At 48.4% G+C, this 27,899-nt stretch overlaps 1 protein-coding gene across 10 annotated transcripts in view; it reads left to right on the forward strand.

Annotated features, from left to right (window-relative positions):
* The window catches only part of BIN1 (bridging integrator 1), a 98,755-nt gene that overhangs the window by 38,684 nt on the left and 32,172 nt on the right, over nt 1–27,899 (forward strand). For 8 of the 10 annotated variants that reach the window (XM_072122015.1, XM_072122012.1, XM_072122017.1 and 5 more), the window contains exons 3-10: nt 2,389–2,443; nt 13,072–13,166; nt 15,734–15,829; nt 16,830–16,937; nt 17,558–17,650; nt 19,567–19,652; nt 19,909–19,984; nt 20,527–20,618. In XM_072122015.1, coding sequence (XP_071978116.1) covers nt 2,389–2,443; nt 13,072–13,166; nt 15,734–15,829; nt 16,830–16,937; nt 17,558–17,650; nt 19,567–19,652; nt 19,909–19,984; nt 20,527–20,618 — 701 coding nt within the window. The remainder of the gene's footprint in view (nt 1–2,388; nt 2,444–13,071; nt 13,167–15,733; nt 15,830–16,829; nt 16,938–17,557; nt 17,651–19,566; nt 19,653–19,908; nt 19,985–20,526; nt 20,619–27,899) is intronic. The other 2 variants (XM_072122014.1, XM_072122019.1) reach the window with 1 other exon arrangement.

The following is a 27,899-nucleotide window of genomic DNA, read 5'->3' on the forward strand; positions in this document are numbered from 1 at the left end:
CTGCCCTGCTGTCCATGTTATACAGATATACCAACACTGACCACAGGCTGCACTGCTGTCCATGTTATACAGATATACCAACACTGACCACAGGCTGCCCTGCTGTCCATGTTACACAGATATACCAACACTGACCACAGGCTGCACTGCTGTCCATGTTATACAGATATACCAACACTGACCACAGGCTGCCCTGCTGTCCATGTTATACATATATACCAACACTGACCACAGGCTGCACTGCTGTCCATGTTATACAGATATACCAACAGTGACCACAGGCTGCCCTGCTGTCCATGTTATACAGATATACCAACACTGACCACAGGCTGCACTGCTGTCCATGTTATACAGATATACCAACACTGACCACAGGCTGCCCTGCTGTCCATGTTATACAGATATACCAACACTGACCACAGGCTGCACTGCTGTCTATGTTATACAGATATACCAACACTGACCACAGGCTGCACTGCTGTCCATGTTATACAGATATACCAACACTGACCACAGGCTGCACTGCTGTCCATGTTATACAGATATACCAACACTGACCACAGGCTGCCCTGCTGTCCATGTTATACAGATATACCAACAGTGACCACAGGCTGCCCTGCTGTCCATGTTATACAGATATACCAACACTGACCACAGGCTGCACTGCTGTCCATGTTATACAGATATACCAACACTGACCACAGGCTGCACTGCTGTCCATGTTATACAGATATACCAACCGTGACCACAGGCTGCCCTGCTGTCCATGTTATACAGATATACCAACCGTGACCACAGGCTGCCCTGCTGTCCATGTTATACAGATATACCAACCGTGACCACAGGCTGCACTGCTGTCCATGTTATACAGATATACCAACCGTGACCACAGGCTGCACTGCTGTCCATGTTATACAGATATACCAACACTGACCACAGGCTGCACTGCTGTCCATGTTATACAGATATACCAACACTGACCACAGGCTGCACTGCTGTCCATGTTATACAGATATACCAACAGTGACCACAGGCTGCACTTCTGTCTATGGACCCAGAAACACCAATACTGTCCATATGCTGCGCTGCTGTCTATGGATGCAGAAACACCAATACTGTCCACATGCTGCGGGGAGGCAGGAAGCCTATCAGTGACCAGTGATTTCTACCAATAATCTGGAAAGTGCAAGATGGGCGTTCCCGTTCCTGGCAGGTGCTTTCCAAGTGTGGCTGGACAATCTTTTTACAATACTGTCCACAGGCTGCTCTTCTGTCCAGTCAATGGAAGCAGAAAGACCAATAATGTCCACAGGCTGCACTGCTGTCTATGGACCCAGAAAGACCAATACTGTCCATAGGCTGCATTGCTGTCTATGGACCCAGAAAAGGAAGGAAGTGAGGACCCGCAGCAGACATCTTGTTATTGTTGTTGTTTTTATGTTTCTATCCTGCACATGTTTTCTATGCGGCTGAGTCATTGTTATTGAGGATGGATACAAGATGCCTCCGCTGCCCCCTCATTATACTAAGACAAAAGCAAATAACAAGAAAACAATGCAAATCACATGAAATGCCTGACTCCTGTCCAGTGGTGGTCTGCAGCCATAGCGAGGAGACCCCCACCCCATCCAGGGAGCTGCATTATGATTGCATAGTGTTTGGATCGTGGGCCCCTTCAGAGCTGAGCAACAGATAGAAAACATATGTAACTCCCCCACAGATGGATGACACAACGTTCTACTATATAATCATTATTAACCAGCGGCTTTCTGGATTCCAAATTCTACTGATTGCAAAGGTCAAAACTTCTGGTGACATGTTCCTATTAATTTGCTGCAGCTTGGGTAGGGGTATAATAACAGGTGACATCCACCCATGTATCCTAAATATAGACCCTAAGGGAGAATAACATGAGCAAATCCGCCTTATGGGCTAAAATGTTCTTTTGATTTCTTTCTTAAAGGATCCTTTGGTAAAGTCAAATGATCTGATCCTTATCTGTGGGTATAAAATTGGTGGAACCCCCGTTCATCATATAAAGGAGTTTTTTTTTAACCATACATTTGAATGTATTCATTGTGTGGGAATATTGTGACTGTCTGTCCCCAGCAATAACACAGTGCTCCCCCTTGTGGTGGCTACAGGCAGAATCTTATCAATTGAATCTATAGCTACGCAGAAGATTGTGAGTTCTGTATAATAACCTACATATCTGCTTAGGGATTTAGCTATGTTTATAACTGATGTCCCTCGCCGCTCACCCATGGGGGCACTGGTGGTCAGGGGCATCACTTGTGCCATAGATACATTGTTACAGTTTCAGTCTGTTTTAGAAACATAATTATTGATTGTATATAATGACCCTCCCCTCTGCCTCTTATTTCACAGACAGAAGGCAGCAAACTTCAGAAGGATCTCAGGACATATCTGGCCTCAGTAAAAGGTGAGTAATTCCTTGCAGATGGAGAAATGTGGCTTTGCCTTTTATCGTTATGTTAATAAGAAAATGACCCCCATCATGTCTGCAAAACAAAGATCAAGATTCTGGGCAATAGATATTACCCAAAAGGCTTGTCCCCAGCTTTCCCAGACACATTATGGGTTATCCATTGGTATGGGGGAGGGTAATATAGTACAGCAGATCTGCATTTATAGAGAAATATATATACATATATAATACTTTATATAATAAGCTCTGTGCAGGAGAGGACAGAGGGGTCTGGAGGAGGAGGGCAGAGAGGTATGGAGGAGGAGGGCAGAGAGGTCTGGGGGAGGACAGAGGGGTCTGGAGGAGGAGGGCAGAGAGGTATGGAGGAGGAGGGCAGAGAGGTATGGAGGAGGAGGGCAGAGAGGTCTGGGGGAGGGCAGAGGGGTCTGGAGGAGGAGGGCAGAGAGGTATGGAGGAGGAGGGCAGAGAGGTCTGGGGGAGGAGGGCAGAGAGGTCTGGGGGAGGACAGAGGGGTCTGGAGGAGGAGGGCAGAGAGGTCTGGGGGAGGAGGGCAGAGAGGTCTGGGGGAGGACAGAGGGGTCTGGAGGAGGAGGGCAGAGAGGTATGGAGGAGGAGGGCAGAGAGGTCTGGGGGAGGACAGAGGGGTCTGGAGGAGGAGGGCAGAGAGGTCTGGAGGAGGAGGGCAGAGAGGTATGGAGGAGGAGGGCAGAGAGGTCTGGAGGAGGAGGGCAGAGAGGTCTGGAGGAGGAGGGCAGAGAGGTCTGGAGGAGGAGGGCAGAGAGGTCTGGGGGAGGACAGAGGGGTCTGGAGGAGGAGGGCAGAGAGGTCTGGAGGAGGAGGGCAGAGAGGTATGGAGGAGGAGGGCAGAGAGGTATGGAGGAGGAGGGCAGAGAGGTCTGGGGGAGGGCAGAGGGGTCTGGAGGAGGAGGGCAGAGAGGTCTGGAGGAGGACAGAGGGGTCTGGAGGAGGAAGAGCACAGTGGAGTCTGGAGGAGTAGAAGGACAGACTGATCTGGAGGAGGACAGAGGATTTTGGAGAAGGAGGACAGAGGGATCTGAAGGAGGACAGAGGGGTCTGGAGGAGTAGAAGAAAAGACTGATCTGGAGGAGGGGGAGGACAAAGGATTTTGGAGGAGGAGGACAGGGGAGTCTGGAGGAGGAGGACAGGGGAGTCTGGAGGAGGAGGACATAGGGAGCTGGAGGAGGAGGATAGTGGGGTCTGGAGGAGGAGGACATAGGGAGCTGGAGGAGGAGGATAGTGGGGTCTGGAGGAGGAGGATATAGGGGGCTGGAGAGGATAGTGGGGTCTGGAGAAGGAAGACAGAGGAGTCTGGAGGAGGAGGACATGGGGGTCTGGAGGAGGAGGACAGATGGGTCTGGAGGAGGAGGAGGACAGAGGAGTCTGGAGGAGGAAGACACAGGGCGCTGGAGGGGGGGGATAGTGGGGTCTGGATGAGGAGGAGGACAGGGGAGTCTGGAGGAGGAGGAGGACAGAGGAGTCTGGAGGAGGAGGAGGACAGAGGAGTCTGGAGGAGGAGGATAGAGGGGTCTGGAGGAGGACAGAGGATTTTGGAGGAGCAGGTCAGAGGGGTCTGGAAGAGGATGTCAGAGAGGTCTCGAGGAGGAGGACAGAAGGGTCTGCAAGAGGAGGTCTTAGGGCTCTGGAGGAGGAGGAGGACAGAAGGGTCTGCAAGAGGAGGTCTTAGGGCTCTGGAGGAGGAGGAGGACAGTCTTTGCTCTCACAATTCATCTCATGACGTTGCTCCTAATCCTAATCCTGACCCTTCATGCTATAGTCTTCAGCTACAGCAGATAACTGTGCCAAGAGGATGGGGCCTCAGCGGTGGCAGCTGGTATTTTGCGGATAGATACTGGTAATAGATTTGGTCTTTTATGGCATTTCTGACCCTGTGAAAGTAGTAAACTCTGAAAGTACCCCACTCCGCTGTCTGTATCAGATGGTGTCTCCCCCTATGCCATCGACACCCTCTATTATTGTCCTGTTATTCACATCTCCACCTCATCAGAGATAATTACTGATGATCTCATGGAAACTCTCTGTTTACTAGGATGAAGCAGGTGCCGGGAAGGGGGGGGGGGGGGGGTCCCAGGCAGATAGTCATTACATCAGGCGCTGGAATGGATATGTATGTATATCCTATGCCCCAGGGGTCACTAGCAGGAGGGAGGTCCGTGTGATAGCGGTCAGAATACCAGATCCAACCCAGTGCCCAGAGATGAGAAATATGATAGAATATTAGATCCGTCAACAGCAACTGCTCAGGAGTCCAAGTATTAATAGGTGATAAAACTAATGTTAAAGGGGTTTCTTAGTAAGGAATTTCAATGTACAATTGCTGGGGGGCTTAGCCAAAATTAGCAGAATCAAAGGGTCATAATTAGAGATGAGCGAACATGCTCGTCCGAGCTTGATGCTCGTTCGAGCATTAGCGTTCTCGAAACTGCTCGTTGCTCGGACGAATACTTCGCCCGCTCGAGAAAATGGCAGCTCCCGCCGTTTTGCTTTTTGGCGGCCAGAAACAGAGCCAATCACAAGCCAGGAGACTCTGCACTCCACCCAGCATGACGTGGTACCCTTACACGTCGATAGCAGTGGTTGGCTGGCCAGATCAGGTGACCCTGGGATAGACTAGCCGCTGCCCGCGCTGCTCGGATCATTCTGTGTCTGGATGCCGCTAGGGAGAGAGCTGCTGCTGGTCAGGGAAAGCGTTAGGGTGTTCTATTAGCTTACTGTTAGGCAGGAGTGATTCTCCAAGAACCCAACAGCCCTTCTTAGGGCTACAATAACGTTCTACTTTTTTTTTTTTTTATTTGCATCTAGTACCATTTTGTGAGGAATTAGCAGGGGGACTTGCTACCGTTGTGTTTAGCTCTTAGTGGCACACATATCCACCTCAAACACCAAAGTGGGAAAATTTAGTAGGGGTTGGATTTCAATTAGGCACAGTCTGCCATTTTTTATTTTACGTTTATTTTGTTTAATAACTCAGTGTCATCTCATCTGGCATAGTAGTGTGCTTTCATACTTGGCTAGAAAATAGCCATAGGAGAATCCAAACGGCTTACTTACGCCTACAGTAGCGTTATATATTTGATTTCTGGTTGATCTGCTGGTGGCTGTACTTGCTGCAGTGCATCTACTAGCAAATTGTGAGCAATTTGTAGTGAGACTTGCGACCGCTGTGTTTTGCGCTTAGTGACGCACATATCCATTGCAAAGACCGAAGTGGGAAAATTTAGTAGGGGTTGGATTTCAATTAGGCACAGTCTGCCATTTGTCCTTTTTTATTTTACGTTTATTTTGTTTAATAACTCAGCGTCATCTCATCTGGCATAGTAGTGTGCTTTCATACTTGGCTAGAAAATAGCCATAGCAATAGGATAGCATCGTTTGGTTTTAAAAACTCAAAAACACAAAAAAAAAAAAAACACAAAAAAAAGTAAAAAAAAAATTAAAGCTATAACTCTCATTTTAAAAATGTTTAACCCGAGGGCTAGGGGTAGAGGACGAGGGCGGGGACGTGGGCGTCCAACTACTGCAGGGGTCAGAGGCCGTGGTCCTGGCCAGGGTGAGACACCACCTGCTTATGAGGGAGCAGGGGAACGCCGCAGAGCTACACTCCCTAGGTTCATGTCTGAAGTTACTGGGACTCGTGGTAGAGCACTGTTGAGGCCAGAACAGTGCGAACAGGTGATGTCGTGGATTGCTGACAATGCTTCGAGCAATTTGTCCACCAGTCAGTCTTCCACGCAGTCCACCCATGTCACCGAAATCGCCACTCCTCCAGCTCCTGCACCTCAGCCTCCTCCCCCCCAGTCTGCCCCCTCCCAGGAAAATTTGGCATTTGAACCGGCATACTCTGAGGAACTGTTTTCTGGACCCTTCCCACAGTCACAAACCACTTGTCCGGTTGCTGATGAGCAATTTTCCGATGCCCAGGTTTTCCACCAGTCGCAGTCTGTGGGTGATGATGACCTTCTTGACGTAGTGGAAGAAGTGTCTAAAGAGGTGTCCGACGATGAGGAGACACGGTTGTCAGACAGTGGGGAAGTTGTTGTCAGGGCAGGAAGTCCGAGGGGGGAGCAGACTGAGGGATCGGAGGATGATGAGGTGACAGACCCAAGCTGGGTTGAGAGGCCGGGTGAACACAGTGCTTCTGAGACGGAGGAGAGTCCTCGACCAGAACAGGTTGGAAGAGGCAGTGGTGGGGCCAGACGGAGAGGCAGGGCCAGAGCTGGTGCATCAGCGCCAAATGTGTCAACTAGTGAAGCTCCCGTGGCGAGGGCTCTTGCGGCGAGGGCTAGATCTTCAGAAGTCTGGAGGTTCTTTAAGGAAACACCGGATGACCGACGGACTGTGGTGTGCAACATTTGCCAAACCAGGCTCAGCAGGGGTTCCACCACTACTAGCTTAACTACCACCAGTATGCGCAGGCATATGAATGCTAAACACCCCACTCAGTGGCAACAAGCCCGTTCACCTCCGGCCGTGCACACCACTGCTCCTTCCCCTGTGTCAGCTGATAGTCAGCCCCCTGCCCAGGACCCTGCCACAAAAACCCCATCGTCGCCTCCACGATCCTCCACAGCATCCACCAGCGTTCAGCTCTCCATACCCCAGACGCTGGAGCGGAAACGCAAATATAGTGCAACCCACCCGCACGCCCAAGCCCTTAATGTGCACATCTCCAGATTGCTTAGCCTGGAGATGCTGCCCTATAGGCTAGTAGAGACCGAGGCCTTTCGCAACCTCATGGCGGCGGCCGCCCCTCGGTATTCGGTCCCCAGCCGCCACTACTTTTCCCGATGTGCCGTCCCAGCCCTGCACCAGCACGTGTCAGACAACATCATCCGTGCCCTGACCAACGCCGTTTCTGACAAGGTCCACCTGACCACGGACACGTGGACGAGTGCTGCCGGGCAGGGCCACTATATATCGCTGACGGCACATTGGGTTAACTTGGTGGAGGCTGGGAGCGAGTCTGACCCTGCGGCTGGTCATATACTGCCGACGCCGAGGATTGCGGGGCCTACCTCGGTCCAGGTGTTTCAGGCCTACTATGCCTCCTCCTCCTCCCACCCCTCCTCCACCTCCTCCTTTGAACTACCATCCGTGGGCACGGCGCCATCAGTCGGTAGCTCTAGGCACAGCAGCAGTGCCGTCGCTGAGCGACAGCAGGCGGTGCTCAAACTGCTGAGCCTAGGCGATAAAAGGCACACCGCCCAAGAGCAATTACAGGGCATCACGGCGCAGACTGATCTGTGGCTGGCACCGCTGAACCTGAAGCCAGGCATGGTTGTGTGTGACAACGGCCGTAACCTGGTGGCGGCTCTGCAACTCGGCAGACTGACACATGTGCCATGCCTGGCCCATGTGTTAAATCTGATAGTTCAGCGTTTCCTCAAGACATACCCCAATCTGTCTGATTTGCTCACGAAGGTGCGCCGCATCTGTGCGCATTTCAGGAAGTCCAGCACAGATGCTGCCACTCTCAGGGCAGCGCAGCGCCGCCTCCAACTGCCCGCTCACCGACTGTTGTGCGACGTGCCCACGAGGTGGAATTCAACACTGACCATGTTATCCAGAGTTTACCAGCAGCGCCGAGCGATTGTAGACTGCCAGATGTCAACTTCCACCAGAACTGGTAGTCAGGTCAGTCAGCTTCCTCAAGTCTACAATGAGGAGTGGACGTGGATGTCTGATATCTGTCAGGTGCTGAGTAACTTTGAGGAGTCAACACAGATGGTCAGTGGCGATGCCGCCATCATCAGCCTCACCATCCCGCTGCTTGGCCTGTTGAAAAACTCTTTGATCAGCATGAAGTCGGAAGCTTTGCGCTCGTCACAAGAGACGGGGGAAGAAGATTCCCTTGTTGATAGCCAAAGCACCCTTAGGTCTGTTTCTCAGAGCATATCGGAGGAGGTGGAGGTGGAGGAGGATGAGGAGGAAGAGGAGGAGAATGTTGGCGAGACACAAGAGGGGACCATTGTTGAGTCCTTCACTGTTCAGCGTGTATGGGCAGAAGAAGAGGAGTTGGAGGAGTTGGAGGAGGAGGAAATGGACAGTCAGGCCAGTGAGGGGAGTGAATTCTTGCGCGTTAGGACTCTGGCGCATATGGCAGATTTCATGCTAGGCTGCCTATCCCGTGACCCTCGCGTTCAAAGAATTTATTCCAGCACCGATTACTGGGTGTTCACTCTCCTGGACCCACGGTACAAGCAAAATCTTTCCACTCTCATCCCTGCAGAGGAAAGGAGTGTGAGAATGCATGAATACCAGCAGGCCCTGGTGCACAAGCTGAAACAGTGGGGCAAATTTACTTACCCGGTCCATTCGCGTTCCAGCGGCGGCTTCTCCGCTCTGGATTCGGGTCCGGCCGGGATTTAATAAGGTAGTTCTTCCGCCGTCCACCAGGTGGCGCTGCTGCGCTGAAAGTAAACTCATCGCGCCGGAATGCACCGAGCTGGACCAGGTGAAGGTAAGCGGTCCTTATGCGACACATTTTCGGTTTTTAAATGCGGCGGTTTTTCCGAATACGTCGGGTTTTCGTTCGGCCACGCCCCCCGATTTCCGTCGCGCGCATGCCAGCGCCGATGCGCCACAATCCGATCGCGTGCGCCAAAATCCCGGGGCAATTTAAGTACAAGCGGCGCAAAACGGAAATATTCGGGTAACACGTCGGGAAAACGCGAATCGGGCCCTTAATAAATGACCCCCAGTATTTCCCTTCTGACAGCGCTAGCGGCAGAGTGCGTAGTTCTGCGGGACAAGTAGCGAGGGAGAGTAGGCGAGCAGGCAGCTTGTCCAGCACTGGCAAGGGTACGCTTTACAAGGCTTTTGCCAGCTTTATGTCACCCCAGCAAGACACTGTCACCTGTCCCCAGTCTCGGCAGAGTAGGGCTGATCTTTACAGAAAGATGGTGAGGGAGTACGTAGCTGACCATACCATCGTCCTAAATGATCACACGGCTCCCTACAACTACTGGGTTTCAAAGCTGGACATGTGGCACGAACTGGCGCTGTACGCCTTGGAGGTTCTTGCCTGCCCTGCCGCTAGCGTGTTGTCCGAGCGGGTTTTCAGTGCAGCTGGTGGCATCATCACCGATAAGCGTACACGCCTGTCGACTGACAGCGCTGACAGGCTGACGCTTATTAAGATGAATAAAGCCTGGATTTCTCATAATTTCCAATCTCCACCAGGTGAAGGAAGCTCAACCTGAATAATTGATCCACTCCTCCTCCTCCTCATTTTCCTCCTTCTCCTCCTCTTTGTACAGTAAAGCAGAGGAAACTGGCTATTTTTTGACAGGGCCCACTGGCTCTAGCTATAGTACTTTATGCATTTAATTTTTCTGGAGGGCCACCTACCCGGTCCTCTGTTTTAAACAGTTTTTGGGAGTGCCACATACAGGCACTCAATCTATTCAATTTTTCTGGAGGGCCACCTACCTGCTCCTCTGGTTTGAAAATTTTTTTGGACTGCCACATACAGGCACTCAATCTATTCCATTTTACTGGAGGGCCACCTACCTGCTCCTCTGGTTTGAAAAATTTTTGGGACTGCCACATACAGGCACTATCCAAATTAAATTGTCTCCATAGCAGCCTCCACACGTTGTCTCCATTGCTACCTCCAAAAGTCGTCCATATAGCTGCCTCCATACATCGTCCCTTTATCAAACGAGGTGTGTCAGGCAGAAATTTGGGTTGTTTTCATGGATTCCACATCAAAGTTGTTAACTTTGTCGCCACCCTGCTGTGTTATCCACAAAATATACTGGCAAACTTTTATCATTTACCAATATTATTTCAGCGCTTCTTGCGCATCTGTTTACATTCCCCTCACCCGGCATATCCTAAACTTATAAGAACGCTACTACACTTGATCTTATACAAAAGGTTCTTAGAAGTGCTGTTTGGGGAGTAGCCTAGAGACAGGGGCTTGGATTGGCGAAAGCTCGCCTGGCAGCGGAGCGCCAGCTCCATGCGCATCAGCCGCTTCTTGCGCATCTGTTTACATTCCCCTCACCCGCCATATCCCAAACTTATAAGAACGCTACTACACTTAACTTGGTGCAGGCTGGGACCGAGTCTGACCCTGGGGCTGGTCATATACTGCCGACGCAGAGAATTGCGGGGCCTACCTCGGTCCAGGTCTCAAAGGCCTACTATACCTCCTCCCAACCCTCCTCCACCTCCTCCTCCTCCGAATTACCATCCGTGGGCATGGCGCCATCAGTCGGTAGCTCTAGGCACAGCAGCAGTGCCGTCGCTAAGCGACAGCAGGCGGTGCTCAAACTGCTGAGCCTAGGCGATAAAAGGCACACCGCCCAAGAGCTATTACAGGGCATTCCACATCAAACTTGTTAACTTTGTCGCCACCCTGCTGTGTAATCCACAAAATATACTTGCAAACTTTTATCATTTACCGATATTATTTCAGCGCTTCTTGCGCATCTGTTTACATTCCCCTCACCCGGCATATCCTAAACTTATAAGAACGCTACTACACTTGATCTTATACAAAAGGTTCTTAGAAGTGCTGTTTGGGGAGTAGCCTAGAGACAGGGGCTTGGATTGGCGAAAGCTCGCCTGGCAGCGGAGCGCCAGCTCCATGCCAAGATCCAACTAACATAGTTTTAACTGCAGCACCTTTAATCTACTACTAGTTCACTGCCTCCATACATGGTCCCCTTATCAAACGTGCTGTGTCAGGCAGAATTTTGGGTTGTTTTCATGGCTTCCATGTTAACTTTGTCGCCACCCTGCTGTGTAATCCACAAAATATACTGGCAAACTTTTATCATGTACCGATATTATTTGAGCGCTTCTTGCTCACCTCCTTTGGTTCCTCTCTGCCACCCATTGGTTTGAAGCCTGAGTCCATTTAGGGTATGTCGCCATGAGACTCTCTAGCCTGCCGCTGCTGCCGCTGCCTCTGCATGCCGTCCTCTATAGTGTCAGGGTCAATTATTGGATGTTTTAGATGCTATCTAGCCTCATTCTGTCACTCTGTCATGGCCATGCTGTTGCCCATAATTTTGGCATAATGGTGCGATTAAGCAGCCTCAGAGGCATCCATGCATGCTGCCCCTGCTGTTTCCTGTCCATTTCCGTGGTGTTTCCATCCTTTTCTGAGGTTCCCAGGTGTTTGGCCAAGCTTCCCTGTGCAGAGCCTTGGTCCCCTTGAAAAATGCTCGAGTCTCCCATTGACTTCAATGGGGCTCGTTACTCGAAACGAGCACTCGAGCATCGGGAAAAGTTCGTCTCGAATAACGAGTACCCGAGCATTTTAGTGCTCGCTCATCTCTAGTCATAATGCTTTTATAGGTGGTCCTTTAGTAATCTGAACACACAGCCCAAGGATATGAGGTTCATAGTTCAGATTCCTCGACTGGGAACTAGATGTCTGACTCCAGGAATAAGATATTGATGACCTGTTGCAAGGATCGGTCATCAGTATCAAAAATTGTCCCCCGTGTCCATAAAACCCATTTTACTGTAATCCTCAATCCATGTGAATCTATCTGAGCTCTATGTCGCCCCCTGATGAGCGGAGGAAGGGATGTCACTTTTCAGCCACTTTCCCCATTGTCCTGACACACTGTCACGATCCGATGACCCACGGACATTATGTTCGCTGCTTGCTCTGCATTAGTTACAAGTAACTGGATCCTTCCTATTTTCTATCGCACGTAGGTGGTGAAACTGGATCTAGATCTCAGCACTCACTGTAAAAACCTCTGTGGGCATAGGAATACGTTTTGTGTCCTTGACCAGGGCAGGGGGTTATTTTTGGCTTTGCTTTCTTATCCAGAGTGGAAAATTCCTTTAAGATGTTTGTATAACTGGACATGTGTAGGATGGTCTTTAGGCCTGTGTTGTATGTTTGTGGTTTGCTGATACATCTGTAGCTTCTGTTATTTGATACATTTATCCTTATATATTTATGTTTCAGATTGTTATAGTTTATATCTTATTGACCTCTATACATTTCATTATCTATAGACTCCCATTGCTGTGGTGCCACCTTGTGGCCAGACAGTAGTATTATATGTAATTGCTTCCTAGTGCAGGACATTTGGATCTCATGGTCCTAGTCTGCAGGTCCTCAAGACAGTAAGACTGTTTTTCAGTGATGTTTGGTCCCTATCGGGTTGTATGTAGATTGGTCACATCTATATGGACCTCTGCATCTGTATAAGGGAAAACTGATTTAGTGTTATGCGAAATAGCTGGACAGGGACAGGTTGCGAGGATGTCCCGGCACGATAGGTGGTGCTACTGAGCAGGGAAGATCATCCCACTGAGGGAGACACCGGCAGCACCCAGTTGGGCCATTCTGGTTCCTATTCTCTACTGTCATATTAGAGTACAATAGGCCAGAGGTCCCTCAACCTCTTATTACAAGGTGACCCGATAGAGCGTTCCCCCTGATGAACTGTGTGACCCCAGTGACCTGACATCATTGGCCATGACATTAAAGTCGGGAGAGGGTTGATCCGCTGTGATCCCTACCTGTCATGGACAGAACAGACGTCTGGGATCTTCCTTCACGTTACTGGGAAGATCCTGCAGATAATAAATTCTTTGTCTTGCAGCGATGCACGAGGCCTCCAAGAAACTGACAGAATGTCTGCAGGACATCTATGAGCCGGAGTGGCCCGGGAGAGACGACATGAACAGGATTGCAGAGGTGAGGGCCACACGTCTTCTGCTCTCCTCTTCCTATGTCCTCTCATTCTTCTTTCTCCCCTTCCCTTGTTTTCTTTTGTGTCTTCCTCTCCTCTTTCTCCTTTATCTTCTTAAATTTTTACTCAGCTCTTTTCTACTCTCACTGTTTCCTCCCCTCTTCTACTTTTTTGAATTCTTCTCTTCCTTTCCTCTCTTCTTTTTCTCTTTTTTTCTATTCTTCTCTTCTTTCCTTTCCTCTCTCCTGTTTTTCTTTTCCTTTTTCTTCTTTCCTTTCCTCTCTCCTCTCTTATTCCTACACTTTCCTTCTTTATTTTCTTTCTTTACTTTACATTTTTCTCTTCCCTTCCAATTCCTCTCCTCTCCTCTTTATCTTTTCTTCTTCTATCCTCTTCTCTTCCTCTCACCATTTTCTTATGGTATTCCCTTCTTATTTTTCTCTTGTATCCTTCTTCTCTTCATTTCCCTCTTTTCGCTTTTTTCTTATTTTTCTGTTCATCTTCTCTCCCTCTTCACATCTTCTTCCTGTCCACGTTCTCCTTTCACTTCTTCTCTTGCTTTTCTTTTTTCTTTCGTCTTATTTTACCCTTCTTCTCTTCCTCTTTTTTCTCTTCTTCTCATCCTCTTTTCTATCCTTCTTTTCCTCTTCCTCTCCACTTTCTCCTTTTACTTCTACTCTTACTTTCCTCTCTCACTGTCCTCTCCTTTTCTCCTTGCTTTCTCCTCTTTACTTCCTTCTCTCTTCCTTTCTTGTTCCTCCACTCTTCCTCTCATTCTTCTTCTCATCTTCCACTTTCGTTCTTTTCTCTCTTCCTTTTCTCTTTTTTCCTTTACTCTTCTCTCTTCTATTCCTCTCTTCTGTTATTCTTCTTCTTTTCTTCTGCCTGTTCTGCATTTATTTTCAGTTTGCTTATTTTTCAGATTGTTTGAGGTTTTTATGGATATTTTTATGTTGTGTTTGTTGTATTTTGCTTGACTTTCCACTTCCTGTATTTATTGCTATTCTCTACATTTACACTCAGTGACTGAAACCATAGAATCATTTCAGAGCCTTTCTTTTAATCATTCAGCCCCGGGTCTGCAGCGATTACGTTATCTGTTAGCTTCAGGGCGACGCGTGTATCCAGCAATCTGTGTAATTGTAGCTGTAAAATATTTTGAAAGACACAACTGCAGTAGGAGATTATCTCCAGACGGGTGTATCTAAGCTCGTCTTATTATCTAATCACATTGTATTCTATGTTGTGTGTTTGACCTTATTTAACTCTTCATGTGTGTCTGCTGAGCTGTGTATCTAATCCTATCCTGTGTGATACTGTCTGCTGAGCTGTGTATCTAATCCATCCTGTGTGATACTGTCTGCAGAGCTGTGTATCTAATCCTATCCTGTGTGATACTGTCTGCTGAGCTGTGTATCTAATCCTATCCTGTGTGATACTGTCTGCTGAGCTGTGTATCTAATCCTATCATGTGTGGTACTGCCTGCTGAACTGTGTATCTACACTTTTTGTGTTCTACTTTTTCCTGAGCTAGTATCTTATCCTGTGATACATTTTATTGGCCCTGCACACTTGAACCCATTGGGGGTCATTTACTAAGGGCCCGATTCGGCGGGTTACCCGAATTTTTTCAGTTTTGCACCGATTTTCCCTGTATTGGGCGCACGCGATCCGATTGTGTCGCATCGGCGCCGGCATGCACGCGACAGAAATCGGGGGCCTTGCTGTAGGAAAACCCGACGGATTCGGAAAAAGCGCTGCACATTCTAGAGTATCACAAAAAATGGGGCAGATTTACTTACCCGGTCCATTCGCGATCCAGCGGCGCGTTCTCTGCGGTGGATTCGGGTCTTCCGGCGATTTATTAAGGCAGTTCCTCCGACGTCCACCAGGTGTCGCTGCTGTGCTGAATGCACTGAAGTTCACCAAGCCGTGCCGAGTGAAGGTAAGCGCGTGTCCAGCGACACTTTTTTTTTTTTTTAAATGCGGCGGTTTTTCCGAATCTGTCGGGATTTGGTATGCCCACGCCCCCCAATTTCCGTCGTGTACATGCCGGCGCCGATGCGACACAATCTGATTTCGCACTCCAAAATCCCGGAGCAATACAGGGAAAATCGGCGCAAAACTGAAAAATTCGGGTAATCCGCTGTAAAAACGCGAATCGGGCCCTTAGTAAATGACCCCCATGTTGTTGTTATTGACTGAAATCTACCACCATCATCAAAATTTATTGTGAATGTCTGTGTTTTCGTCCGCTGCTGTATCTAATCTCTCACATGTGATGTTGATGTTGCCTTCGCTTTGGTACATTAATATTTAGTATGTGACCCGTTAGTGAAGACATGAAAACAAACATGTTATGTGGGTAAAATGCAGAGATTTGACCAATCACCCTCTAGAAGATCTGGGGAGAAGAGGTTAAGCTCCTCACTTCTGTAGATATGACACTTACAGAAGGCATCATGATTCATCTCCATGAAAATAGTAATAGTCTGACTGAAAGGGCTGATAACAGAGAGGAATAGACCGATGTTGATAATGTAATAACTAATAACTAATATTTCTTTGATAGAACAATGACCTGTTGTGGACGGATTATCACCAGAAGCTGGTGGACCAGGCCCTCCTCACCATGGACACCTACCTTGGCCAGTTCCCTGATATCAAGGTAAGTGGCCAGTGCGAGATATCAGAGTATATAATGCACCAGCGGCGTCAGGTGTAGACGTGGTCACCGTCTGCCGCTGCTGGAGACCCCCTGGGATTCTTCACTTTTGAGAATTCTGATAAGAAAAGAAGTGTTCCTGCTGTAATAACATCTAAGGAATAACATTACTACCTTTGTCCTCCCCTCTTTCCCCTCTCTAGCTTCTTCCTTCTTTACCTTCCTTTTTCTCCTTCCTTCCATCATCTCTTTCTTGCTTTTTCCTTTTCTTCATCCCTACACAACTTCCTCCTTCCTTTTTAGCTTCCTTCACTTGCACTTTTACATTCCTCCTTTGTTCTTCCTTTCTTTTCTTGCTTCCCCATCCTTCTCTTCCTTTCCCCTCTCTTCCTTGTCTTTCCTTTCTCATTCTTTGCACTTTTCATCTTTTATTCTCCTGCCTTGACCCTGTCCTCTTTTCTTCTTTTGTTGCTTCCACTCTTGCGTTCATCCTTTCTTTTCTTGCTCCCCATTCCCTCTTTTTCCTAATTTCCCTCCTTCCCCTTTCTCTTTCCTTGTCTCTTGTCCTTCCTCTCATCTTCTATATTTGTGCCTGTGACCCTGATTTCCCATTACCTTTCTTTCTTCTCCATTTTCCTTCCTGATATTTTTTCTTCTTTTCTTCTTTAGTCTTTCTTTACCCTTTTCATTCCTCCTATTCTCTTTCTCTCTTCCTCCTCTTGTCTTTTTCATTCTCTCTTTTTTTGTCTCTCCATTTATAATTCATCTTTTATTCTTTGGTGTTTTCGTCAGGTCCTTTGTTTCTTATTTCCTTCCATTGTATGTATTTTCTTCCTTTCCTCCTTCCTTCTCTCTGTCTCTCTCCATACTCTCATGACTTACTAGTTTCCATTCTTCCTTTTATTATGTTTCCATCTTCCTTCCTCTATGTTTCCTCCCTACTTTCTTCCTTACATGTTCCATACAGTGATCAGAATATGTTTCCTCTTTTCCCTTCTCTCAGTCACGGATTGCAAAGCGAGGGAGGAAGCTGGTGGATTATGACAGTGCGAGACATCACTTCGAATCTCTACAAAATGCAAAAAAGAAGGATGAAACAAAAATTGCCAAGGTAAGTCCATCCTTCTGAGACCCAAAGGTCCTTTAACAAAAGGCAGAGAACTGTCCCATATAGTAGCATAAGGTATATAAAGTTATTACAGCATATCACCTCTTATACTCCAGTCACCTCCAAAGCTGCAGTGCCAATTTTTCTGCCATGTGTCTCTATTAACCCCTTCTATTGCAGTATCTACACAAGGCACTTTCTGTTGTCTCATCCTCCTGTCTGACAGACGTGCTCCTATGGTAATAGGAATGCAGCTTTGGTTATGATTGGAGTATAAAATGCGTTGTATCATTTATAGATGTGCCCAGTATCGGGTGCAGTCCTCACATTCCCTCTATGTCTAGTGCATGATAATTAACACTGATTTGACACAATTAAAGGGATATTGGGACTTGTACTGTAGTTATGACCTGTGACTAATGGCTCTTGTTGTTCTCCGCAGCTCTGGTTGTGTTTGCAGCAGTGATTCTTTCTATCTGGAAATCTAATTGCTTTTCTCTTGGCATGCTGCCCGCACAGGATGGCCTAACCCTGGCGCTCTGCTCCTGGTTGTCTCTCTGAATGTCACATATTGAAGTGTCTTCTTCTGTCTCTGTCTCTCTCTTTGTGTTAATCGCTTGCAGCCCGTCTCGTTGCTTGAGAAGGCGGCACCGCAGTGGTGCCAGGGGAAAATACAGGCACATCTGGTTGCCCAGACTAACCTGCTCCGAAACCAGGTGATTCCCTGGATCAATCCTAACCCTGCATGTGCAGATCATCCCTGTGTGCCTCCGGAGCTGCGCTCAGTCTCAGTGGCCTTTACCAGTGTGTAGCCACCATCAATACTAACCTACCCCCGCGGCTAACCCAACGTATCTAGGCCAATCATGTATGATACTGTCTGCGGAGCTGCTGTATCTAAGCCTGCCTTCCTACTGAAGCTTTGTATCTAAGCCTATTCAGCCTTCAGAGAACTGCACATTTGGGTCAGCAATTACATTTTGTTGCTGTCCTGACATTTTCCGTTACTGTGTGTCAGCAGATCTGTCCCGGGGGAGATCTTGCAGTTTTCTCTCAGGCTTCTCCATGGCCCGGGGTGATGACCTCAGTAATAAACCAAATTCTTCTGCATTTTACAATTTAAGAGAAAATACAACTTTAATATTTCAGTTTTCTTTAAATATAATGGGATGTCCACTGCAGACTGAGCTCAGGTCTCTGCTCTCTGTATGTTCTGTCCTGGAGGGATGTCACATGATCTCCGGCCACATGACACTGATGGAAGTTGTAGTCATACAGGACGGGTGTGACCAGTCACTGGTTGGTCTTCCCTCTTATGGGGTACAGCAGATGAAACATTATTACTATTGTATCCTGTCCATAATGACAGCTTTATCTTGTGCCCATTAAATGGGTAGTGAGGTGACAAGATGAGTCTTGTGCATCTGGGATATCGCTGTCATTGAGTCCTGTGCTCCTGGGATATCGCTGTCATTGAGTCCTGTGCTCCTGGGATATCGCTGTCAGTGTGTCCTGTGCTCCTGGGATATCGCTGTCATTGAGTCCTGTGCTCCTGGGATATCGCTGTCATTGAGTCCTGTGCTCCTGGGATATCGCTGTCAGTGTGTCCTGTGCTCCTGGGATATCGCTGTCATTGAGTCCTGTGCTCCTGGGATATCGCTGTCATTGAGTCCTGTGCTCCTGGGATATCGCTGTCAGTGAGTCTTGTGCTCCTGTAATATCACTATCAGTGAGTCCTGTGCTCCTGGGATATCACTGTCAGTGAGTCCTGTGCTCCTGGGATATCGCTGTCAGTGTGTCCTGTGCTCCTGGGATATCACTGTCAGTGAGTCTCGTGCTCCTGGGATATCGCTGTCAGTGAGTCCTGTGCTCCTGGGATATCCCTGTCAGTGAGTCCTTTACTCCTGGGATATCGCTGTCAGTGAGTCCTGGGATATCGCTGGAAGTGAGTCCTGTGCTCCTGGGATATCGCTGTCAGTGAGTCCTGTGCTCCTGGAATATCATTGTCAGTGAGTTCTGTGCTCCTGGGATATCGCTGTCAGTGAGTCCTGTGCTCCTGGGATATCGCTGTCAGTGAGTCCTGTGCTCCTGGGATATGTATGTTGGTGAGTCCTGTGCTCCTCTGACATTCTTGCTAGTTATGTGTCTGTGGTGTGCAGTAGATTTGTGTGTTGCTACATTGTATCATTGTATGGTTACAATATCTTATGTTTATAAACAATGTAATTAAGGCAGCATACAGGATACATTATACTTGGGAATGGGCTTGACCCATTGGCATCATAAGCGTCTATATATGTTACAAAACAAATAAAATGCAAAACAAGTTTCTAAAACAATAGAACCTTAAGCCATAGATGGGGCAAAGAGGAACCAAGGGGTAACAGCTCCATAGAAAAGAACAGCTGCAGAAGGAGTGAAATTCTTATAATCTGGCATCATACGGATCACTGCTATACTATTGTGTTACACATTAGTGCAGATCACAGGCTGAGATTTCTGCTGTGGGAGGGGAAGAAGGAGCTGCAGGAGTGAGGTAACAGAACAGCTCTGCAGCCCGGAGCCCAGAGACAGATAATGCAGGGAATACAAGTCTCTTGTTGCTTCTTGTTCTCATATTTTGGTTTCTTAGGCCGAGGAAGAGCTCGTAAAATCCCAGAAGGTGTTTGAGGAGATGAACGTTGACTTACAGGAGGAGCTTCCTTCATTATGGAATAGGTATGTACAGGAGGGCAGCATGTCAACCTCTGCACACAGCATATCCCTCCCCCTCCCCATGTTAAAGGGATGAGAAGCTGAGATATAACTTGCCGTTTAATGAACTATTTTGCTTCCTGTTATACTTTGTATCACTCCCTCACTATTTCCAGCACTGCATGCTGGAAGTGAATAGAAATTCAATCATGTGTCAATCAATAATGATGGTAAATCCCCATATCTGGGAAATGACTGAATGTTTGTGATCTATTTTCAGCCGTGTTGGTTTCTATGTCAACACATTCCACAGTATTGCTGGACTGGAGGAGAACTTCCATAAAGAGATGAGTAAGGTAAGACCCTGACCCCAAATGTGACCCCAAAAGTGCACATTGAATGTTTCCTGGTTTCATTAGCCAAAAAATATTGGCCCACATTTATCCGAACCAGTGCAGTCTGTACCATGTGCCGGGTTTTCATGGATCCGGCGCCCCCTGCACAGCTCGGGAAGCGGGCACCAGAGCCAAATTCTTCTAGTTGTTCATGGCCACCAATCAGAGCTCAGCTTTTATTTAATAAACTGCTGTGGAAAACTGAAAGCTGAGCTCTGATTGGTACCCATGAGCGACTAGAACAGTTTTACCTCAGAAACTTCTGATAAATCTCCTGTATAGAATCTTTGGAGTATAGCGCCTCCTCCAGGGACCAGGAAGTCATGTAATATATTTTCTGATCTTGGTTCCAGTCGTACATCACATCTGTCACTCTCCTGCCCTCTCTATAATGATACTGAGACGACTCTGCTCACCTTGTCCCATTCTGTACAGAAGAGCTGAGAAGGCTGTAGCCTTGTGCGCTTGGAGTGATGTTATCTTCTTACCTTTACTTTTTGCAGCTACATCAAAACCTGAATGATGTCATGAATACACTGGAGACTCAGGAGGGAAAACCTTCCACAAACGCCTTCACTGTGAAAGCCCAACCAAGGTGAGGGCGAGCGCCGCGCGCAGGAGGAGCCTCTGGAATCGTACCTGAGGCTATGTCTGGGGCGGAGCCCGGCTCAATGTCTGGGGCGGAGCCCGGCTCAATGTCTGGGGCGGAGCGTCCAACTCAGTGTCTGGGGGATGGGGGGCTTGGTCAGGCTCAGTGTCTGGGGTGGGGGCTGCTGGCTAAGTGTCTGGGGGGGGGGGCGCCCGGCTCAGTGGCTTTGGGGGATCCGGGATTAGTGTCTAATGGGGGTTGGGGGGGGGGGCGTCTGGCTCAGTGTCTTGGTATAGGGATTGGGGGGGGCGTCAGGTTCAGTGTCTGCAGGTGAGTCTGGCTTAGTGTCTGGGGGGGGGGGGGGGGTCCGGCTTAGTGTCTGTGGGGGCATCCTGCTTACTGTCTAGGGCGCCCTCTGGCTCAGTGTCTGGTGGGGGGAGCATTAGGTTTAGTTTCTGGGGTTGAGTCCGGCTCAGTGTCTGGGGGGGTGTCTGGCTCAGTGTCTGGGGGGGGGGGGGGGGTGTTTAGCTCAGTGTCTGGGGGGGGGATTAGCTCTGTGTCTGGGGGGGCGTCTGGCTCAGTGTCTGGGGGGGGGGCGTTTAGCTCAGTGTCTGGGGGGGGGGATTAGCTCTGTGTCTGGGGGGGCGTCTGGCTCAGTGTCTGGGGGGGGGGAGCATCAGGTTTAGTTTCTGGGGTTGAGTCTGGCTCAGTGTCTGGGGGGGGGGGATTAGCTCTGTGTCTGGGGGGGCGTCTGGCTCAGTGGCTGGGGGGGGGAGCATCAGGTTTAGTGTCTGGGGTTGAGTCCGGCTCAGTGTCTGGGGGGGCATTTAGCTCAGTGTCTGGGGGGGGCGTCTGGCTCAGTGACTGAGGGGGGGGGGGGCGCGTCTGGCTTAGTGCCTGCCACATAATTGGGTGGGTCATCTGTCACTTTGTCTCCTTTTCTGTCTGTTTCTGTAAGAGAATCCTTGAGGTTAAGTTTGTTTTATTGATCAGCTGGTAGTGACCCTGCACACAGATTATATGTCAGGACATCTTTGGTCTTTGCTGTCACTCAGCTTTCCTTGATAGAAAATAGACCAATATGGCTGCCTTTATTCATCATATACAATATACAGACCCCAGACCAGAACCCTCATATACAGTATACAGACCCCAGACCAGAACCCTCATATACAGTATACAGACCCCAGACCAGAACCCTCATATACAGTATACAGACCCCAGACCAGAACCCTCATATACAGTATATAGACCACAGACCAGAAGCCTCATATACAGTATACAGACCCCAGACCAGAACCCTCATATACAGTATACAGACCCCAGACCAGAACCCTCATATACAGTATACAGACCCCAGACCAGAACCCTCATATACAGTATACAGACCCCAGACCAGAACCCTCATATACAGTATATAGACCCCAGACCAGAACCCTCATATACAGTATACAGACCCCAGACCAGAACCCTCATATACAGTATACAGACCCCAGACCAGAACCCCCGGATACAGTATATAGACCCCAGACCAGAACCCTCGTATACAGTATACAGACCCCAGACCAGAACCCCTGGATACAGTATATAGACCCCAGACCAGAACCCTCGGATACAGTATACAGACCCCAGACCTGAACCCTCATATACAGTATACAGACCCCAGACCAGAACCCTCATATACAGTATATAGACCCCAGACCAGAAGCCTCATATACAGTATACAGACTCCAGACCAGAACCCTCGGATACAGTATACAGACCCCAGACCAGAACCCTCATATACAGTATATAGACCCCAGACCTGAACCCTCATATACAGTATACAGACCCCAGACCAAAACCCTCATATACAGTATATAGACCCCAGACCAGAACCCTCGGATACAGTATACAGACCCCAGACCAGAACCCTCATATACAGTATACAGACCCCAGACCAGAACCCTCATATACAGTATATAGACCACAGACCAGAACCCTCATATACAGTATATAGACCCCAGACCAGAACCCTCATATACAGTATACAGACCCCAGACCAGAACCCTCATATACAGTATACAGACCCCAGACCAGAACCCCCGGATACAGTATATAGACCCCAGACCAGAACCCTCGTATACAGTATACAGACCCCAGACCAGAACCCCTGGATACAGTATATAGACCCCAGACCAGAACCCTCGGATACAGTATACAGACCCCAGACCTGAACCCTCATATACAGTATACAGACCCCAGACCAGAACCCTCATATACAGTATATAGACCCCAGACCAGAAGCCTCATATACAGTATACAGACCCCAGACCAGAACCCTCGGATACAGTATACAGACCCCAGACCAGAACCCTCATATACAGTATATAGACCCCAGACCTGAACCCTCATATACAGTATACAGACCCCAGACCAAAACCCTCATATACAGTATATAGACCCCAGACCAGAACCCTCGGATACAGTATACAGACCCCAGACCAGAACCCTCATATACAGTATACAGACCCCAGACCAGAACCCTCATATACAGTATATAGACCCCAGACCAGAACCCTCGTATACAGTATATAGACCCCAGACCAGAACCCTCGTTTACAGTATATAGACCCCAGACCAGAACCCCCGGATACAGTATATAGACCCCAGACCAGAACCCTCATATACAGTATATAGACCCCAGACCAGAACCCTCGGATACAGTATACAGACCCCAGACCAGAACCCTCAGATACAGTATACAGACCCCAGACCAGAACCCTCAGATACAGTATACAGACCCCAGACCAGAACCCTCATATACAGTATACAGACCCCAGACCAGAACCCTCATATACAGTATACAGACCCCAGACCAGAACCCTCATATACAGTATACAGACCCCAGACCAGAACCCTCATACACAGTATACAGACCCCAGACCAGAACCACCATATACAGTATACAGACCACAGACCAGAACCCTCATATACAGTATACAGACCCCAGACCAGAACCCTCATATACAGTATACAGACCCCAGACCAGAACCCTCGGATACAGTATACAGACCCCAGACCAGAACCCTCATATACAGTATATAGACCCCAGACCAGAACCCTCATATACAGTATATAGACCACAGACCAGAACCCTCATATACAGTATACAGACCCCATACCAGAACCCTCGGATACAGTATATAGACCCCAGACCAGAACCCTCTTATACAGTATATAGACCCCAGACCAGAACCCTCGGATACAGTATACAGACCCCAGACCAGAACCCTCATATACAGTATATAGACCCCAGACCAGAACCCTCGGATACAGTATACAGACCTCAGACCAGAACCCTCATATACAGTATATAGACCCCAGACCAGAACCCTCGAATACAGTATGCAGACCCCAGACCAGAACCCTCATATACAGTATATAGACCCCAGACCAGAACCCTCGGATACAGTATACAGACACCTGACCAGAACCCTCGGATACAGTATACAGACCCCAGACCAGAACCCTCATATACAGTATATAGACCCCAGACCAGAACCCTCATATACAGTATACAGACCCCAGACCAGAACCCTCGGATACAGTATATAGACCCCAGACCAGAACCCTCATATACAGTATATAGACCCCAGACCAGAACCCTCATATACAGTATACAGACCCCAGACCAGAACCCTCGGATACAGTATATAGACCCCAGACCAGAACCACCATATACAGTATACAGACCCCAGACCAGAACCCTCATATACAGTATACAGACCCCAGACCAGAACCCTCATATACAGTATACAGACCCCAGACCAGAACCCCCGGATACAGTATATAGACCCCAGACCAGAACCCTCGTATACAGTATACAGACCCCAGACCAGAACCCCTGGATACAGTATATAGACCCCAGACCAGAACCCTCGGATACAGTATACAGACCCCAGACCTGAACCCTCATATACAGTATACAGACCCCAGACCAGAACCCTCATATACAGTATATAGACCCCAGACCAGAAGCCTCATATACAGTATACAGACTCCAGACCAGAACCCTCGGATACAGTATACAGACCCCAGACCAGAACCCTCATATACAGTATATAGACCCCAGACCTGAACCCTCATATACAGTATACAGACCCCAGACCAAAACCCTCATATACAGTATATAGACCCCAGACCAGAACCCTCGGATACAGTATACAGACCCCAGACCAGAACCCTCATATACAGTATACAGACCCCAGACCAGAACCCTCATATACAGTATATAGACCACAGACCAGAACCCTCATATACAGTATATAGACCCCAGACCAGAACCCTCATATACAGTATACAGACCCCAGACCAGAACCCTCATATACAGTATACAGACCCCAGACCAGAACCCCCGGATACAGTATATAGACCCCAGACCAGAACCCTCGTATACAGTATACAGACCCCAGACCAGAACCCCTGGATACAGTATATAGACCCCAGACCAGAACCCTCGGATACAGTATACAGACCCCAGACCTGAACCCTCATATACAGTATACAGACCCCAGACCAGAACCCTCATATACAGTATATAGACCCCAGACCAGAAGCCTCATATACAGTATACAGACCCCAGACCAGAACCCTCGGATACAGTATACAGACCCCAGACCAGAACCCTCATATACAGTATATAGACCCCAGACCTGAACCCTCATATACAGTATACAGACCCCAGACCAAAACCCTCATATACAGTATATAGACCCCAGACCAGAACCCTCGGATACAGTATACAGACCCCAGACCAGAACCCTCATATACAGTATACAGACCCCAGACCAGAACCCTCATATACAGTATATAGACCACAGACCAGAACCCTCATATACAGTATATAGACCACAGACCAGAACCCTCAGATACAGTATACAGACCCCAGACCAGAACCCTCAGATACAGTATACAGACCCCAGACCAGAACCCCCGGATACAGTATATAGACCCCAGACCAGAACCCTCGTATACAGTATATAGACCCCAGACCAGAACCCTCGTTTACAGTATATAGACCCCAGACCAGAACCCCCGGATACAGTATATAGACCCCAGACCAGAACCCTCATATACAGTATATAGACCCCAGACCAGAACCCTCGGATACAGTATACAGACCCCAGACCAGAACCCTCAGATACAGTATACAGACCCCAGACCAGAACCCTCAGATACAGTATACAGACCCCAGACCAGAACCCTCATATACAGTATACAGACCCCAGACCAGAACCCTCATATACAGTATACAGACCCCAGACCAGAACCCTCATATACAGTATACAGACCCCAGACCAGAACCCTCATACACAGTATACAGACCCCAGACCAGAACCACCATATACAGTATACAGACCACAGACCAGAACCCTCATATACAGTATACAGACCCCAGACCAGAACCCTCATATACAGTATACAGACCCCAGACCAGAACCCTCGGATACAGTATACAGACCCCAGACCAGAACCCTCATATACAGTATATAGACCCCAGACCAGAACCCTCATATACAGTATATAGACCACAGACCAGAACCCTCATATACAGTATACAGACCCCATACCAGAACCCTCGGATACAGTATATAGACCCCAGACCAGAACCCTCTTATACAGTATATAGACCCCAGACCAGAACCCTCGGATACAGTATACAGACCCCAGACCAGAACCCTCATATACAGTATATAGACCCCAGACCAGAACCCTCGGATACAGTATACAGACCTCAGACCAGAACCCTCATATACAGTATATAGACCCCAGACCAGAACCCTCGAATACAGTATGCAGACCCCAGACCAGAACCCTCATATACAGTATATAGACCCCAGACCAGAACCCTCGGATACAGTATACAGACACCTGACCAGAACCCTCGGATACAGTATACAGACCCCAGACCAGAACCCTCATATACAGTATATAGACCCCAGACCAGAACCCTCATATACAGTATACAGACCCCAGACCAGAACCCTCGGATACAGTATATAGACCCCAGACCAGAACCCTCATATACAGTATATAGACCCCAGACCAGAACCCTCATATACAGTATACAGACCCCAGACCAGAACCCTCGGATACAGTATATAGACCCCAGACCAGAACCACCATATACAGTATACAGACCCCAGACCAGAACCCTCATATACAGTATACAGACCCCAGACCAGAACCCTCATATACAGTATACAGACCCCAGACCAGAACCCCCGGATACAGTATATAGACCCCAGACCAGAACCCTCGTATACAGTATACAGACCCCAGACCAGAACCCCTGGATACAGTATATAGACCCCAGACCAGAACCCTCGGATACAGTATACAGACCCCAGACCTGAACCCTCATATACAGTATACAGACCCCAGACCAGAACCCTCATATACAGTATATAGACCCCAGACCAGAAGCCTCATATACAGTATACAGACTCCAGACCAGAACCCTCGGATACAGTATACAGACCCCAGACCAGAACCCTCATATACAGTATATAGACCCCAGACCTGAACCCTCATATACAGTATACAGACCCCAGACCAAAACCCTCATATACAGTATATAGACCCCAGACCAGAACCCTCGGATACAGTATACAGACCCCAGACCAGAACCCTCATATACAGTATACAGACCCCAGACCAGAACCCTCATATACAGTATATAGACCACAGACCAGAACCCTCATATACAGTATATAGACCCCAGACCAGAACCCTCATATACAGTATACAGACCCCAGACCAGAACCCTCATATACAGTATACAGACCCCAGACCAGAACCCCCGGATACAGTATATAGACCCCAGACCAGAACCCTCGTATACAGTATACAGACCCCAGACCAGAACCCCTGGATACAGTATATAGACCCCAGACCAGAACCCTCGGATACAGTATACAGACCCCAGACCTGAACCCTCATATACAGTATACAGACCCCAGACCAGAACCCTCATATACAGTATATAGACCCCAGACCAGAAGCCTCATATACAGTATACAGACCCCAGACCAGAACCCTCGGATACAGTATACAGACCCCAGACCAGAACCCTCATATACAGTATATAGACCCCAGACCTGAACCCTCATATACAGTATACAGACCCCAGACCAAAACCCTCATATACAGTATATAGACCCCAGACCAGAACCCTCGGATACAGTATACAGACCCCAGACCAGAACCCTCATATACAGTATACAGACCCCAGACCAGAACCCT

This window comes from Engystomops pustulosus, chromosome 8, assembly GCF_040894005.1.
Source record: "Engystomops pustulosus chromosome 8, aEngPut4.maternal, whole genome shotgun sequence".
In the NCBI taxonomy this organism is placed as follows: Eukaryota; Metazoa; Chordata; class Amphibia; order Anura; family Leptodactylidae; genus Engystomops; species Engystomops pustulosus.